The sequence below is a fragment of the Nuphar pumila genome, chromosome 2, assembly GCF_984573655.1.
Source record: "Nuphar pumila chromosome 2, dmNupPumi1.hap1.1, whole genome shotgun sequence".
NCBI classification, from domain to species: Eukaryota; Viridiplantae; Streptophyta; class Magnoliopsida; order Nymphaeales; family Nymphaeaceae; genus Nuphar; species Nuphar pumila.
Genome location: NC_143250.1, coordinates 10,624,351 through 10,640,926, shown reverse-complemented (window position 1 = coordinate 10,640,926; position 16,576 = coordinate 10,624,351). Strand labels below are relative to the sequence as shown.

Sequence of the window (16,576 nt, the reverse complement as noted above, 5' to 3'; positions counted from 1 at the left end):
TGGTTTAAAGGAGTTGTTTGCTTTCAGTAGGTGTGTTACTGGAAGTGGGACTGGATTTGGTTTGTGTATGATCTTGTAGTTACACAAGGTTGATAGTGGAAATCTCAAGCGGGTTTTGCTTGGGGACTGGATGTAGGTCGGGAAAGACCGAATCAGGATAAATTATTGTGTTCTTTGTGTGTTTGCTTTGCGAATTGCAAAATCCGTCAAAATTCCACAGACAATTTATAAAAGCACTATTCACCCCCCCTCTAGTGCTCGTTGCCTCGATCCTACTGCACTTTCAGTCCCGACATTAGATGTTGATTTCTAATGTTTCGATGGATGGTGTTGATTCCTGATATCGGTCGAGGAACAAATGTGAAACACAGTAATAAAATACAAATTGTGTTAAGCTACAACTGAGAGTCCATCTTGAACTTCGAGAATTTGTTATGCCTATTTTGAGTATATGCGGGTTTTAATGAAAAGTGAAACTAAACTTGTGTACATTTAATAGGGACATGCATGCAAAAGAAAACTATGATAATAACTTAATAATTTATTCATCCATGTGTATTGAAATCATGCATATTTATTGTTTTGCAGTAGTCCATGCATTCTTACTTGTTTATGTTTTAGGTGAGAAATTGTTATTGCATGATAACGGCTTACAAATGCTTGAATAGTAACTTGTTTATGAGATTGTTGTTATGATTCCTCTGAAAACTTGCATGAATTTGATTTATGCTTTGTAATAACCTCAATTTTTGACAACTAATTGTTTAGGTTTATTGGAAAATAACGGGTATTTTTCCAAATTTGGGCCTGGGATCCAAATTTCAGATCCAGGACCTATAAAGAGATTTTTTTCGAATAAATTTACCTCGTAAATTTGATATGTAGGTATAAGTATAATAATTTTTAATTAATTAAATAATTCGGAGAATAATTTTTTTAATAGGGGTGTGTAGATGGGTATGGGATCCATACACTGGATCCATATACATATATATATTTTAATATATCTATATATATATATATATGTATAATCATAAATAAAATTTTAATTTTTAAAAGCTAATCCGAGGATCCACAGTTGGATCCATTTGGATCCAACTTGTGGATCCATATCGGTTGAGGGTCGGGTTACGGGTCTCGGATCCGGACCCGAGCCGCGCCCTGTAGCAACCCTTTTAAAAGAAAGGGGCAACCCGATAAGGGTTGCCCGATATTTCTGGAGCCAAAAACAGAAGGGGGGCGAGGAGGGGGGGGGGGGGGTTACGCAGAGCATAACCGACCCCGCGCTCCTCGGCAAGAAAGGGGGGCTTGGGGCCAATAAAAGGGGAGTGGAGAGGGGGTCTCGCCCTCTTCACTCGATCTCTCTCTCTCTCCCTCGTCTCTCTCTCTCTGTTTGTGTGCGCATCGGAGAAATAGGGCACGTCGGAAAACCTGCGACAAACAGCAGCCGAGTCTACCTGCTGTCATCGAAGCCCTCCAGTGAGCACCCTTCTCCACGCCAGTAAAGAGGGGCAACACCAGCTCGGTACTCCCGCCACGGCAGCCCCCAATTGCCGGAAAACCAGCGAAGTAAGGTACGGTGCTTCTTGGATTTTGGGTGAAGGATCGAACCTGAGTTCGATTTCGGGTAGTGAATTGAGAAGTGGGGTTCTTGGCTGCCGGAAAACCTTAGATGGTAAGGTATTGGGTCTTTCGGTGGCTGCGACCCAGATTTGAGGGTTTTAGTGTATAACCCTAACCTGAAGGTGGGGTGGGGGTTATGGCTTCCAAAAAACCCCACATCGACCGATTGGGGGTTTCGGCTGCCTAAAGGATCACGGATGGGGGTTTCCTAGCTGGGAACCGACGAACACAGATAAGGATAAGGAGGTTAGATTCTCTTAAACATAACTATTATAGGGATCACCTTTCGGATTGCTTGGCTTGTTCCTTTGAATTTTTGTGTTGCTTCCGGTGAGTAATTTCGCCAATTTAATGTGTCCTGCGAAAGCTTCTGGGAATTGAGTAGTGTCCAGGCATAATTTTATGTGAACATTAGATTATTATATTTGTTGATATATTCCTTTGGGTTTACTAAATTAACTTCTCTTTACAAGTTGGATGACAAAGAGTGAGGGTTGAGTTCCATAACCTCCCGGATGATGTATGAAAGCCCTGGCTTAGGATTATTCACAATTCTCAAATTACACAAGTAAATTCATACAAAAGTTGTCAATGAACATAAGCAAAAAATTTTTGATGCAGAAATTTGATTGTTGATCTTTTAATGACAAAGGAATTGCTAGCTGAAATGTCTATTTTTGACTAGCATTAGAACCAGTTATTCTGAACATTGTGCAATTTCTGACAGTTTTAGTCTTTTTGTTTTGTTATAAGTATTGAGTGGAAGAAGAGCATAAGATCATGAGAGATCTGTATAATGAGGAGTGTTTCATCTATCTATTGTAGCTTGTCTGAACTTTTAGTTACTTGGCAAAATACCCTTTTGTTTCTCTTTCTAATTATTCAAAAAAAAAAGAGCAAACAAATAATGTTAACCCTTTTGTTGTTGAATGGCTCAGGCCGGCTAGTAGCCAGCCGAGGGGCACTGGACTGACTGCCAGGCCGTGGCAATGATGCATAGGCCCATCATGGGTTGTGTGGTACCCTGTTAAGCCCAGCCGACTAGCCGACTGGTGCTGGACTATATTTTTTTTACAAAGGAAAATATGATAAATGTTATTTCCTTAACTGTCCATGCTTGTGGACAAATGACAGGTCGATTGAATCTTTGTTCATGTATAGTATGGCTCATATGGAAGCTTAGCTTAGCACTTTAATTTTTCAGAATACTAGCTAATCGTGTTAGACCTGGCTCTTTGCATACAGGTGAACGAAAATGTTAATATGCTTAGGCTTGATTTGTTATGCTTGATTGGGATATCGTTGTCTAGTTGTTTTCATGGGCATGAGCAATCATGAAACTAATGCTTTATTGCTTGAATCTACATGCATAGGTGTTCACATGTTATAATAAAATTAATCAAGGAATGGCAACATACATTTTGGTATAAATATGTGAATCCTTGCATATGAATCTTTGAAACCATGATTGTTTGTGTTGTTGTTTCATGTCCATGGTTATATTGGCATAAGTTGGTGCTTGAGTGTGGCTTAAGCTCAAAATTTGTAAGATGCAGCGTGGGATCATTGAAACATAACCTGAACATTTTTAGCTGAGTATAATAGTGTTCATGTTATACTGTTTCGGGATGATGGACACATAAAACTGGAATTTTGTATGTAATGTATCTTGCTTTGTCGTCTCTAGCTAAACATTATACTTTTGTCTAGAGTTCCATGTGTTATTTAAAAGCTTGTATATTGGACTGTATGAAAACACTTGCACATGGATGGTACATGCATGTGGTTGGGTTATGCCTGCATGAGTGCACATGCTTTTTGGCACTTTAGCCTACTGTTATGAATGAAACACTACCTTGGTTTTATTATGTGGTGCATCGATGGCCTAAATGGACCATCATCGGCCTGGAGAGTCGTGGGTTTGGTTTTCTTTCACATATGTTTTTAACTGCATCACTTAAACCACATAAGATGGTTTGGCACATCACTACGTTGTTCTAGCAGTTTATACGGGCTGGAGTCCCATAAGGGTCCCCGCAAGGGAGGATGCGTGTAAAACCCAAAAATTTTTATTATAAAATATTTCAAATTATACAATTTGGGCCTAGATCCACATTACGGATCTAGGACCCACAAAGGGGGTAATTAGGATTAATTGTTTTAAACCTCGATTTAATAATAATAAAAATAATAAATAAATAAAATTTTAAGTTTAAAAAAAAAAATTTAATCTGAGGATCCACAGTTGGATCCATTTGGATCCAACTTGTGGATCCATTTTGACTTGGGGCCAGGTTGCGGGTCTTGGGTTCGGACCCGAGCCTCACCCCATATTTCTGCCCTGTTAAATGAAAAGGGCAACCCGTTAAGGGTTGCCCGATAAAACTCTTGCAGAAAACAGAAAGGGGGGGTCAGGGGGTTACGCAGAGCGTAACGACCCCGCGCCCATCTCGGCAGAGGAGGGGGAATCTGGGTCGATAAAAGGAGGTGGAGAGGGAGCCCTCTCCACTCGTCTCTCCCTCTCCACTCAGTCCTTCCCTTCCCCCATCTCTTTTCCCTCGTTTCTCTCTCTCCCTGTTTGCGTGTACGCACCGGAGGAAGAAGGGGTCGCCGGAAAAAAAAAACTGCGGCAACCCACATCCACCAAAGTCTTCCAGCAAGCTCCCTTCTTCACGACAGCAGCGGGGAGCGACACCAGTCGTCCGTGCCTGCACGTCTCTAGCCTCTGATCGCCGGAAAAGTCTTCTCGAGGTATGGTGCTTCTTGGGTTTCGGGTGAGGGATCGAACATAGGTTCGATTCCATGTGGGGGGTTGAGGGTAGGATTTGGGGTAACAGCAACCCTAAACCTAAAACCCCAAATCGGTGAATTTGGGGGTTGCGGATCTTTCCGTGTGAGGGGTCATAGGGGAAGCCCTAACTCGGACAACAATAAGGGTTTAACTTGTCAGTGTAAATCCTTGATTTTACATGCGTGCTTTACACCGATTTTGGTTTGGCGTGTATTAATTTAGGAAATCAGTATGGAAGCACCTGATTAGCCTAATCTAGGGTTTGATCTATCGATTTTGGGGTAAACACGATTCTCTTAAAGCAAATTTGATTCTCCTGTACATGGATGTTGATAGAATTAAAACCATGAACTTTAAGTTATTTTCTGTGTAGTATCTTTTTACAGTATTCATTTGACTACAGTAGTCTTGATCATGGGCTTTATACTAAGTTGCAACAGTTGGGTTAAATTTTGTTTATGTATGATGAAGTTTCATATCAGTAGCTCGGTTCACCATAACTTCGGGGCTGTGTAGTGTCATTTTATCATGGGTCTGCTGAAGTCTATGATTTTTTTTCTGAGTTGTGTTAGGATATTGAGGGTTGGACTCGACCAGTTATGAGTTGTATCAAAATAACTCTTAATTTCAATTGCAACTCATGGGAGCAATGGTGATAGTTGGGGATCTTTCCTGATGAGGGGTGCGGGTCATCCGAAACCCCAAATCAGTGGATTTGGGGGTTTTCAGTTTTTGTTAAAGGCATTTACCCTGATAACCGTGACCCCCAAATTTTTCCCTAATTGATTCCTGAATTAGTGTCAATTTGGAAATTTTATTACTTAGGATGTATTAATGTGGTGATTTGTTTGATTATCCTGGATTTTGCTGTATTAGAGTATTGCTTGGAGCCAACTATATGAAAATTGAGTGCATCGGTTGTCCTGTTAATTAGAGTGTATCCATGTGGCACTGTGCACTTTATTGGTTCTTTTAGGCATGAACTGCTTTAGCAACCATCATGAGTAAAACTGTACATAGCTGTAATCTCAAGTTGGATATTCTTTTAGTCAATTAATGATTTCAGACTTTCGAAGGTTGCTTGGTTACAAAGTACTTTTTGTGATTCCTTATCCACATCAGTTTCATTCAGGGTTTACCTTTACATAAAATTAAATTATCATCTGTTATATTAAGCTTGAATCTCGGGGTGAGAGCATACAGAACTGATAATTATAGTCTGGACCTTTGCTGGAATGAAGTTTCAAGTTGAGTGAAGCTTGATTAGGGTGGAACGGCAACCCTGATTATAATAAGATTGATTTATACTTCACTCATGTGGAACAGCGTCCTTGCATACATTTCAGAGATTTTGATCCATTATCCTTTAGGTGTGTTTGTTTTCCTGTTAAGGGTTTATCTATATGTAAGGAATCCTGAAGGAGTGGTCTTATAGTTACTGTTTTTGAACAAAAATTTCTGAGCCTAATATTAGCATCCAATACCTCTGTCAACTTAGACAGAATAATCGATATGAATGAGTAGTCTCAAAGCTTTTAAATATCATCCAAATTGATTGATTTTAGAGTTAATGGTAATTGACATTAAGGCTGGGATTGAACTTGTGTATTGGATTGTATGAAAACACTTGCCGTGGAGGTTTATGCTGTCACTTGACTGTTATGATTATGGTACGCATGAGTGTGAGCATGATTCAATCATTAGTGATTCTTCTTGAATATGCACGCTTGATTATTGTGTGTAATGGTACATGTACACTCACACACTTAGAGAAACCATGGATTGGGTTAATACCCATATGTGATGTAGGTAACACACACATATTGAAAATGCATATGAATCTATTATGACATGCATATGTTTGGGTTTATGATTTCATGAGTGCACAGGCTTTTGGCACTTTGGTTTAGTGTTATAAATAAAACACTACTTTTGTTTTGTGAGGTGATGCCTCGAGGGCCTAAATGGACCATCATCGACCTGGAGAGCCGTGGGTTGGGTTTTCTTTTATATATGTTTTTAACTACATCACTGAAACCACATAAGATGGTTTGGCACTTTACTACACTGTTCTAGTGGTTTATACGGGCTGGAGTCCCGAATGAGTCCCTACAAGGGAGGATGCGGGGTTTTTCACTTTACTTTTGCATACTGTGTTGCAAACTTAAAGAATGAACTTTAAATGAAAATATAAAGAATAAGAACAGTGTAATATACTTTCTGGGATATCTCATCTGGAGTATGAGAATCTTAGTTATCCGGTCTTGGGGAGACTGTGAGGATACAAAAACTCTGTGTCGTTGTTGCCCCTGAACCCGATATAGAGGTTCTTCTCCTGGCCACGGTTTTAGGGAGAGCCCGCCACTTTACCCGGGAGTGGTGTGTTAGTCACAGCTGTGAGTTTATGGTACCAAGGAAGTGGCACTTGTGGCGTGGGGTGTCCCTTGTGTCCCCGACATTAGATGTGGAGGTCTAATGTTCCGATGGATGGTGTTGTTTCCTGATATCGGTCGAGGGCTAAGTGGGAACCCAGTAATAAAATACAAATTGTGTGTTAAGCTACCCTGGGAACCTACTTGACCTCGGGGTTTATACCCGTTTGGTGTTTCCGCGGGCCACGGTAATTAAAAAGAACTTAAAGATGTATGCATTTAATAGGGCATGCATATGGAAAGATGAAACTTAAATGAAAGATAACAGAAGAAATCATGCATTGCACATAATCATGCATTTTTCTGTTGTGCATTAGATCATGCATGTTTGAATCATTCTTGATATCATGACATGATTTGTTGGTAGTATATGATTTACTTTGTGAAATCGTGCTGAAAGGTTTGATTATTTAGTTATTGATATATGACACTGCTTTATTGTTCTTGACTGATGAGTATATGCAATTATTGGTAGTTATGGATATTTTAATGTTGCAAATTTTATATCTGTACTCACTCAAATCATTGCATGAGATCTTATCCATGTTCTTTATCTCACCTGATTCTTTAGAAGTAGTTGTGCTCAGAATTTCAGTTCTGACACCCTACTTTGTTGGTTTTTCACAGGAAATGGTGAACAGTGAAGTTGGACAGGCATCTAGGGATGAATGAGTTATACTTAGGCTTGTCAGCTTCAGTAGAGGACATAGTGACTCTTTCTTTTGTCTTTTAGTTCTTTTAAATCCTGCAATTGTTACTTTACTTTCAGTTGAAGAAAACCTTGTCTTTGAAATTTTCTTACTTATTAATAAAAGAGTTTTAGTTGGTTGATATGGATGATAATTGCAACTTCGTTTGTGGTGGTTGGGCTATCCAATGGAAAGTGGAACTGTGAGGAACCCAGATCTCTGGGAAGGTTTCCGCAACTCTTAGAAAAAAAAATATTCCGCATTTTTAAATGGTCTGGATTGGGGTCGTTACAATGCGGGTTTTCACTTTACTTTTACATATGGTGTTGCAAACTTAAAGAATTAACTTTAATAAGAATATAATAACAATAGTGTAATATACATTCTGGGATATCTCATCTGAAGTATGAGAATCTTAGAGATTCAGTCTTGGAGAGACTGTGAGGATACAAAAAACTCTGTGTGCTGTAATCTGGTCTCTTGAACCCGATATTGAGGTTCTTTCTCCTGACCACGGTTTTAGGGAGAGTTCACCACTTTACCCAGGAGTGGTGTGTTGGTCACAGCTGTGAGTTTCTTTATGGTACCAAGGAAGTGGCACTTGTGGGCGTGGGGTGTCCATTGTGTCCCCGACATTAGATGTGGAGGTTTAATGTTCCGAAGGTGATTCGGTCGAGGGCTAAGTTGGAACCCAGTAATAAAATACAAATTGTGTGCTAAGCTACCCTGGGAACCTACTTGACCTCGGGAATTGTACATGTTTGGTGTATCCGCGGGCAACGATAATTAAAATGAGAAACTTAAAGTTGCGTGCATTTAATAGGGCATGCATATGGAAAGATGGAACTTAAAAGAAAAATAACAAAAGGAATGATACATTTTTCCTGTTATGCATTAGATCATGCATGTTTGAATCATTCTCTATATCATGACATGATTTGGTGGTAGCATATGATTTACTTATTGAAACCATGCTGAAAGGTTTGGTTATTTAGTTCTTGATATATGGTACTGCTTTACTGTTCTTGACTGGTGAGCATATGTAATTGTTGGTAGGTATGGATATTTGAATGCTGCAAATTTTATAACTGCACTCACTCGAATCATTGCATGAAATCTTATCGATGTTTTTTATATCATCTGGTTTCTTTAGAAGTAGTTGTGCTCAGAATTTCGGTTCTGACACCCTACTTTGTTGATTTTTCACAAGACATGGTGAACAGTGAGGCTGGACTGACTACTGGGGATGGATGAGAGTCATACTTGCGCTTGTCAGCTTCAGCAGGGGACATAGTGTCTCTATTTTTGCTTCTTTTAGTTCTTTTAGTTCTTTTACTTTCTACAGTTGTTACTTCACTTTTGAGTTGTGTATGAGACTCTTATTGGTTTATTAATAAAAGAGTTTTAGTTGGTTCTTATGGATGATGGTTGCAACTTCGTTTGTGGTGGTTGGGCTATCCAATGGAAATTGGAACTGTGAGGACCACGGATCTCTGTGAAGGTTTCCGCATTGAAAAAAAAAATATTCCGCATTTTTAAAGGGTATGGATTGGGGTCGTTACATGCTTTTTCTTGCCTATTTAGATTTTTAGAGTAATTCGTACAAAGAATCTTTGATTCTTATCCAGTACTTTGTATGTTTTTTATAGGATCCGGAGCTCAATGATGAGAATGACTGTCACAGGGAGCCTACGAGACTGCGTGACTTACTTCTGTTATTTTTAGACAGTGTGGCTAAGTGATTTTACACTTTAATTTAATTTTGTTCCCAGACTTTGAATTTTTATTAATAAAGTTAGTTATTTTGATTGGATGGTTTAATGTAGAGATCCCTTATGATTTGGAATGTTGTTAAGTCTATGAGGCCCCGAATTTTTGGGTTTTGGTTTTCGCAAATGTTTACAAAAAAAAAAACACTTTTCAATAAGGATGAGTTGGGTCATTACACTTTTGATTACAATCATATGGCAGAAACAGAAATATTTACTTCATTTATATAAAGAACAACCTTCATACCAAGGTTATATTATGAATCATAAATACAGATCCAATCATAATAATGAAGACAAAGAAAAGCATAATTTGAAGTTCATCCTTATATATATATATATATATATATATATATATATATATATATATATATATATATATATATATATATTGGAAATATATAGAAGCATGGTATGTGCCTTGTAGTACTTGATCTCACCAGATCCAACAAATCCCATGCAGTCAACTAGGCATGCCAACTCATGCACTCTTTTAAATGGCACATAAGAATGCTTTAAAAAGAATTGTTAGATGTGTTCAAAGGCACCTTAACCAATGGTCTGATATACTATAAATTTGACTTGAGGATGTTACGAGTCGAAACCATTGTAGGGAATTTTCATTTAGATTGGGCTAGTGACCTAGACATGAATCAATTAGTGTATTTGTATATTTGGGCAAAATTCTTATTTCATGGAAAAGCAAGAAATAGAGATGCATTGCCAGATCCAGTATTAAAGTAGAATAAGGACCTTGAAAGTGTGATTGCAGAAGTGGTTTGGATATGGAGTTTGATGACAATCATCAGGATGAAGCTGCGAAGAACAAAGTCTCCAAGCATTTTGAAATATATTATAAATTTGAAGGATAAGTTGATGTATCCAGAAAAGGATTATCTACAACTCGACATGATTATTTGAAGGATAAGTTGTATATGGCAAGAATAATTTTCAACTTGAAGGGTTGTTTTAAGCATGGCGAGATTGTAGATAGCATTATCCTCTAATGCATATTATTTTTACCACTCATTAGCAGTGGCACCCATGTAACTTTTATCTTTTTGGTTTTTGAGTTCTTCCATGCAATGGACATACACCCAACTAGGTCTTTCGCTAAAATTCTTGGATTGGAATACCTACTCAAAGAAGACTACATAGTCAATTCTGAAGAAACTCAAAGTCAGCTTCTTCTGTATGTGAAATTTATCTGATTTGGAAAGGAAGAGCTTGCATGAGTACTAGCTTCTATTCAAACATTATCTGTGGCATAACCCATGCACACAAAAATATTAACCATCCATTGAAAACAGGAATCTGCATAAGAAAATGCTAGATGTGTAGAAAGAATAATAGGGCAATTTCTACCTTTTCTTATGCTCCCTCTTAAACAGCGTGTATCTATCATGGAGAGTTTTCTATGTAAAGGCTAAGGCAAACTAGGGAATCTTGTAGATCAAGTGTGAAGAATATTTACAAGATGACCAGAATGAGGAACTCGAATCAGCATGAAGCTATTGTATCCTGGGAGTCTGATGTCATGAAGAAAAGCAAGATGGAAAACGGTTACAAAATTCAACACACAGAGTTACCTAGCCTTGGAGGATCGACCAGAAAATGCTGTTGTCCCTAGAAGTCCACCGCCTAATCATACAATTATCATGTTAACTATCAAAAGAAACTTCTCCTGCATGAGAAGATCATCCACCCTTAAATTGCATTCCACTTTTGCCAAGCTCCAAGATGGGTATATTTAGCACAGTTTATATGACTTTCAATTTCAAGTAATGTACATTTTTTGGACGGTTATCATAGGAACATCCTCAAACCTTCTGAAACAACAATTGCAGAATGAAAGGTTTCGAAGGAGAAAAATGAGAAAGTTGTCCAGTACAATCACATGAAAAAAAAAGAAAAACAGAAGATGCTAGAATAGGAATATAAATTGTAGCAAACAAGTCATAGGATTAACAAAAAAATGGGAAAATAATATATAAAATTCCATCAAAGGACAAAGTAAAAGACATCCTAAAACCTCTCTGACATTGAATCAACTAATAAAATTTGAGTGCATGACTTGTACAAACCTTCTTGTACGAGTATTCTATTTGCACATACACAAGTTTGACCACTATTACGAAATTTTGCAGCAAGCTGTAAAATAAGAATATTTTCAGGTAAGTTAAAACAACCACTTAGAAGTAGAATAAAGCTAGCAAGTGAAAGAAAATAATACAAAATAGTTTACACAGTGCAGATTGAATACCCACATGAATCCTTGGCATGGAAAAAGCACAAAAGGAAAACAAAGATAAACTAAGCTTCTCAAGGAAGTACCATAAAAGTACAGTTAATTTATAATTTTATATAATAGAAAAATATTTGCACAAATATAAATAATGGAAACTACAATAGCTCAGTAACCCACAAAAAGAACTGAGTATATGGGGATCACACATAGAGTGAAATCTAGGATCCCTATGAACAATTAGGTCATAAGCATAGGTAACAAACTGTTCACATAACCCTCATCTAAGAGGATGTGAAGATCTTAGATCAATCATCTTTTGTTTTCTTTCTAAGATATTGTGTGATACATCAAGAACTTTAGGCAACATATTCTGGGAACAACAATTAATTAAAAAATGACAAACACTATTTCAGTTATAAAAAACTGTCAAGCAAGCTCTGAAATAATGAGTTCATGTACCAACTCAAGATGGGCGATCAGAGATCCATTTGTTGCTGCATACATATGCATGCATGTTTTACGTATTCAAGCATGCAAGTGTGTAGGTCTGTCAAAAGTCAAAGTAAAATGGGAAAGGACATCTAAGCATCATTGATCTTCAAGCTAAAAAACAATGAAAACATAAAGAAAATCTATATGAACTTAGTTTACTTGTAGACTTCTTTTCTTATGTATGTACTAGTTTACATGTCTCATGATGAAAAACAGTGCACAACTGCTGCATGGTTTTCCATGAGTGTGAATTAGTGTTTGTTATGTAAATGCATATGCCTGTTTTAGATAATTTTGTTTGCAACTGACCTCGGGAAAGAAAATGAGACATGCATATATTTCTTGATGTGACTTAAGGTTAAACATAGCGTTAATACCTCAGACTATCCTTTTTGTATCTAATGATTTCTATGCATATATTTCAAATAGGTTCACTTTTCCAACCTTACATGAGTTAGGATCTGGATACACAAATTATATAAGGGACTAGGGATCAATTGAGGATGAGGTTCGGTGGGTTCCCTTCATAGTCTGAATCAGCCAAGCCTTAGAATTGAGCCGTGACACACATTTGATCATACGGTTTGAAGCCAACCATTAATCTGAATCTACCTGGAAGTTTTTAATTCGGATTATAGCATAGATATATCCTTCTTGGACTCATTTCTTTAGATCAATTTTTAATCCACTTTGGTCTCAACACATATATGGCCAAATGATAGAGTATCTTGGCTCAAGACTGAATATCGAACAATTTCAATTAATTTGATGAAGTATATGTTAAAATGCATTGATTCATATTGTTAAGATATTGTATAATATATATAGTTCTATATATATATGTGAATATATATATATGATCATTTTGTATGTAAACTGAAATACTTATCAGGAGTATTTCAGTCTTTTCCTTTGATGTAATAGGCGCAGTCTAGCAGGGACTGCACTGTCTTTTTAATTTTTTATTTTACTGTTTTTTTTTTTGTTTTTAGTCAAAGGAATGTTGGGGCAGTCCAACAGCTAGATGGACTGCCTCCCATGACCTCTCTTTTGTGCTTATATATACGGGACTTCCCCTTTGTAATGTTAATGTTCTTTTAAGTATTCTAATTCCTTAGTGAGTTTTATTATGAATACAATATTATTATTTTTATTGTTGTTCTTACTCTTATGCCTTTGTGCATTGTATTGCCCATAGTGGTAGTTTGTATTGCCTATGTTGGCTCTTTGCATTGTCACTTAGTGGACTTGTGCATGTGTTCTTGTAAGAACTTAAAGGCTCTTGTTTGATACAACCATCTTGGCTTTTAATGGTCATTTCGAGATTATTCGATCGTGGAGATAAGAGAATCTTAATCCAGTAAGTATTTTGAAATCTCTTTGTTTATTCTTACTTTTGTTGCCTATCTCATGCATTTTGTATGAGAAAGCATTTGTTTTGAAAAAGGAAAATTTATTAAAAGTTGGTTGTTTCCTTTTCAAAATTTATTGTGTTTTATCCTTATCTTGGACTTAGTTGAGCTCATTTTGGTGTTTTTTCAATCTTGATTAAATAAGTTTGAAATGATTTCAAATTTTTGTTTTTTAATTTTGCATAATAATTTTGTGTAATATTCACACGCGCGATCTTATGAGATCTTGCTTAACTTGTGTTCAAAATTTCTTTGACTTGCTCTTATGAGAAACTTAAATACTTTATGTATTTAAGAAGTATTAAGATTATGTGTGGTTGGTTCTTAGTGATTATAAGTATCTTGTTTTGTAAATTTGAATTTGTACTCATTATCTTGTCCTATTGATATATGATATTTGCACTTGAGTTTGTTAAAATGTAAACTGTAATATATATATATATATATATATATATATATATATATATATTATTATATTTTCTTTTATTATTTTCTTTTTCTATTTTTCTTTATTTTCTTTTTTAGCATCTAGTTGAATAGAAACTAGATATTTGATCCCGTCAAGTTCCTGTTGGAACTTGACTGTGCAAATAGCTGTTGGACTGTAGTCCAACAGCTATAATAAATGTTGTTGGACTCCAACAGCTATAATAATAAATGTTGTTGGACTGTAGTCCAACAGCTATATTAAGAGACGTTGGAATCCAACGTCTCTTTTGGAGAGCTAAAAATGAGCTCTCCTCTCTCTTCCACTTTTTTGTATATATAGGGGTGATCCCCTTCAATGTAAACCATCCATGCTTCTTAAGCATTTTGTTCATGAATAAAGTATTATTTATTTTTCAAGTGTTCTTCCTTTTATACCCTTTCAAGGGTCATGCTTGTAGTGTCTCCAATAGACACTTGTTTGTGAGTTATTTGTGCATTTGTTGAAGACCACCATTTTATTACATGGTATCAGAGCTACCAAATCCTTAGATCTTGAAGTGCTTCTGTCTCGATTTTCGTGCCACATTTACAAAAGGTGTTTCATCACCTTGTTCTTGGCTCAAGAAGATTTGTTTGAAGAAAGGCGAACTTGTACTACAAAAAATTTTGGTTTTGTATCTCTTATTCCTTTGTCTACTCTTTTTCTTTTCTTTTTATTTTTCTCTCTCTCTCCTCCTATTTATTCCTCTCTTACCCTTGTAAAAGATGGATGACAATGATAAGATCACCATCATTCCTATGAAGCTAAATGATACTAACTATGTAATGTGGGCTTCGATTATGAAGCACCACATTTGGGGAAAAGGTTTATGGGGTATAGTGGATGGTTCCGATTTGGAACCTAAACTATCTCTTACCAAGAAAGAGGGTGATAAAGAGGTTCCTCTAACGGAAGAAGAGAAGAGTAAGGCGTTAGCCACTTATGAAAAGAAATGGAAAGAATGGAGGATAGGGCATGCAAAAATTATGTCATGGCTCATCAATAGCATAGACATTAAAAAATGCTCTAGTCTAGCTAAGTTTGAGCATGCCGATAAGGCTTGGGAATACCTCAAAAACATGTATTCCCTTAAAGATATTGCACATGTATGCAATTTACAAGATAAAGTTCGGACAATGACCCAAAAAGATAAAACTATTCGAGAATATTATAATGAGTTGTCCGAACTTTGGGAAGAGTTGGCTCTTCTTGAGCCCAAATGGCATTGTGCCGAAGACATTGAGCTTCGCCAAAAGCAACTCGATATGGAACATTTCTATCAATTTGTGAATGGTCTAAGGCCAGAGTTTGAATCCACCAAATCGGCCCTTTTACATCGTGGAAAAATTCCTTCTATTGTTGATACTATAGAAGAGCTCACTGTGGAGGAAAATAGACTTAGAAAAAGTACTCCAAAAGTTGATGATGACTCCGTTTTAGCTGTATCTAAACCGAGGAATCATACTCGTACTTACAAGCCGCCTCATTTTGAAAGGCAAAACGGCGACTTTGATAAAAGAAAAGTTATTTGTCATCATTGTCATGAACCGGGGCACTATAGGCCTCAATGTCCAAAGTTAAAAAGAAGAGAAGAAAAAAGAGTTGCATCTGTTGAATCTGAGTCAAAAGATCAAGATGCACCTGTGTCTATGGCTCAACTGATGGAAATCCTTCAACCTTTTCTCAAAGGGGTATCCTCCTCAACCGAAGCCTCAACTGGAGCGGCAGTTGCATCTTTCTCCGGTCCAGGTAACTTTCCTTGGCTTTTAGATTCTGGTGCTTCTTTTCATATGACCCCAAATGTCAATAGTCTATCCGAATGTCTTAAAAATAACTCAAGTGTGTCAAAGGTTTTTACAGCTGATGGCACATCTCTTGAAGTAAAAGGAATAGGATGTTTTGAAAATCTTCAAAAATCCAAAAGATTTTTTATCCCAGAAGTTAGATATATACCTAAACTTAATTTGAATCTCTTATCTGTCTCGCAAATATCTGATTATGGATGTAATATCTCCTTCTCTTCATATGGTTGTTGGGTACAGGATCGCCAGTCAGGGAAGCTGATTGGGGAAGGCCATAGAAAAGGAGGACTTTATTACATGGACTTTTTGGAATTACCCAAGAATGCATTTTGTTATAATATTCAAAAATTAGAATTGGATTTATGGCACAAAAGGCTTGGCCATCCTCATATGTCTAAAATTCAATATTTTCTAAGTTTGGAAAAATTTTGTAGTTATGAAAATTTTTCTTGTAAAGACTGCATTCTTGGCAAAATGAAAAGGTTACCATTTCTTAGTAGAACTTTTGTTTCCTCACGACCACTTGAGTTAATACATTCGGATGTTTGGGGCCCCGCACCAGTTATTTCCAAAGGTGGTTATACATATTATGTCATTTTTGTTGATGACTTTTCTAGACATACTTGGATTTATTTTCTTAAACATAAATCTGATGTCTTTGCTAACTTCCAAATATTTCATAAAATGGTTAAAAATAAGTTTCAAAATGATATTTCTGTTTTTCGCACTGATTCAGGGGGAGAATTTATGTCCAACGAATTCAAAGACTATCTCAATTTACATGGTATTACACATCAAAGCTCATGTCCACACACTCCACAACAGAATGGCCTAGCCGAACGCAAACAT

General features: G+C 36.7%; 1 protein-coding gene across 2 annotated transcripts in view; it reads right to left on the bottom strand.

The window, feature by feature from the left end:
* LOC149844729 (succinate-semialdehyde dehydrogenase, mitochondrial-like) overlaps positions 1 to 16,576 on the bottom strand; it is a 157,153-nt gene that overhangs the window by 102,361 nt on the left and 38,216 nt on the right. For both annotated transcript variants that reach the window (XM_089995230.1, XM_089995236.1), the window contains exon 12: positions 11,389 to 11,455. In XM_089995230.1, the coding sequence (XP_089851356.1) occupies positions 11,389 to 11,455 (67 nt within the window). The remainder of the gene's footprint in view (positions 1 to 11,388; positions 11,456 to 16,576) is intronic.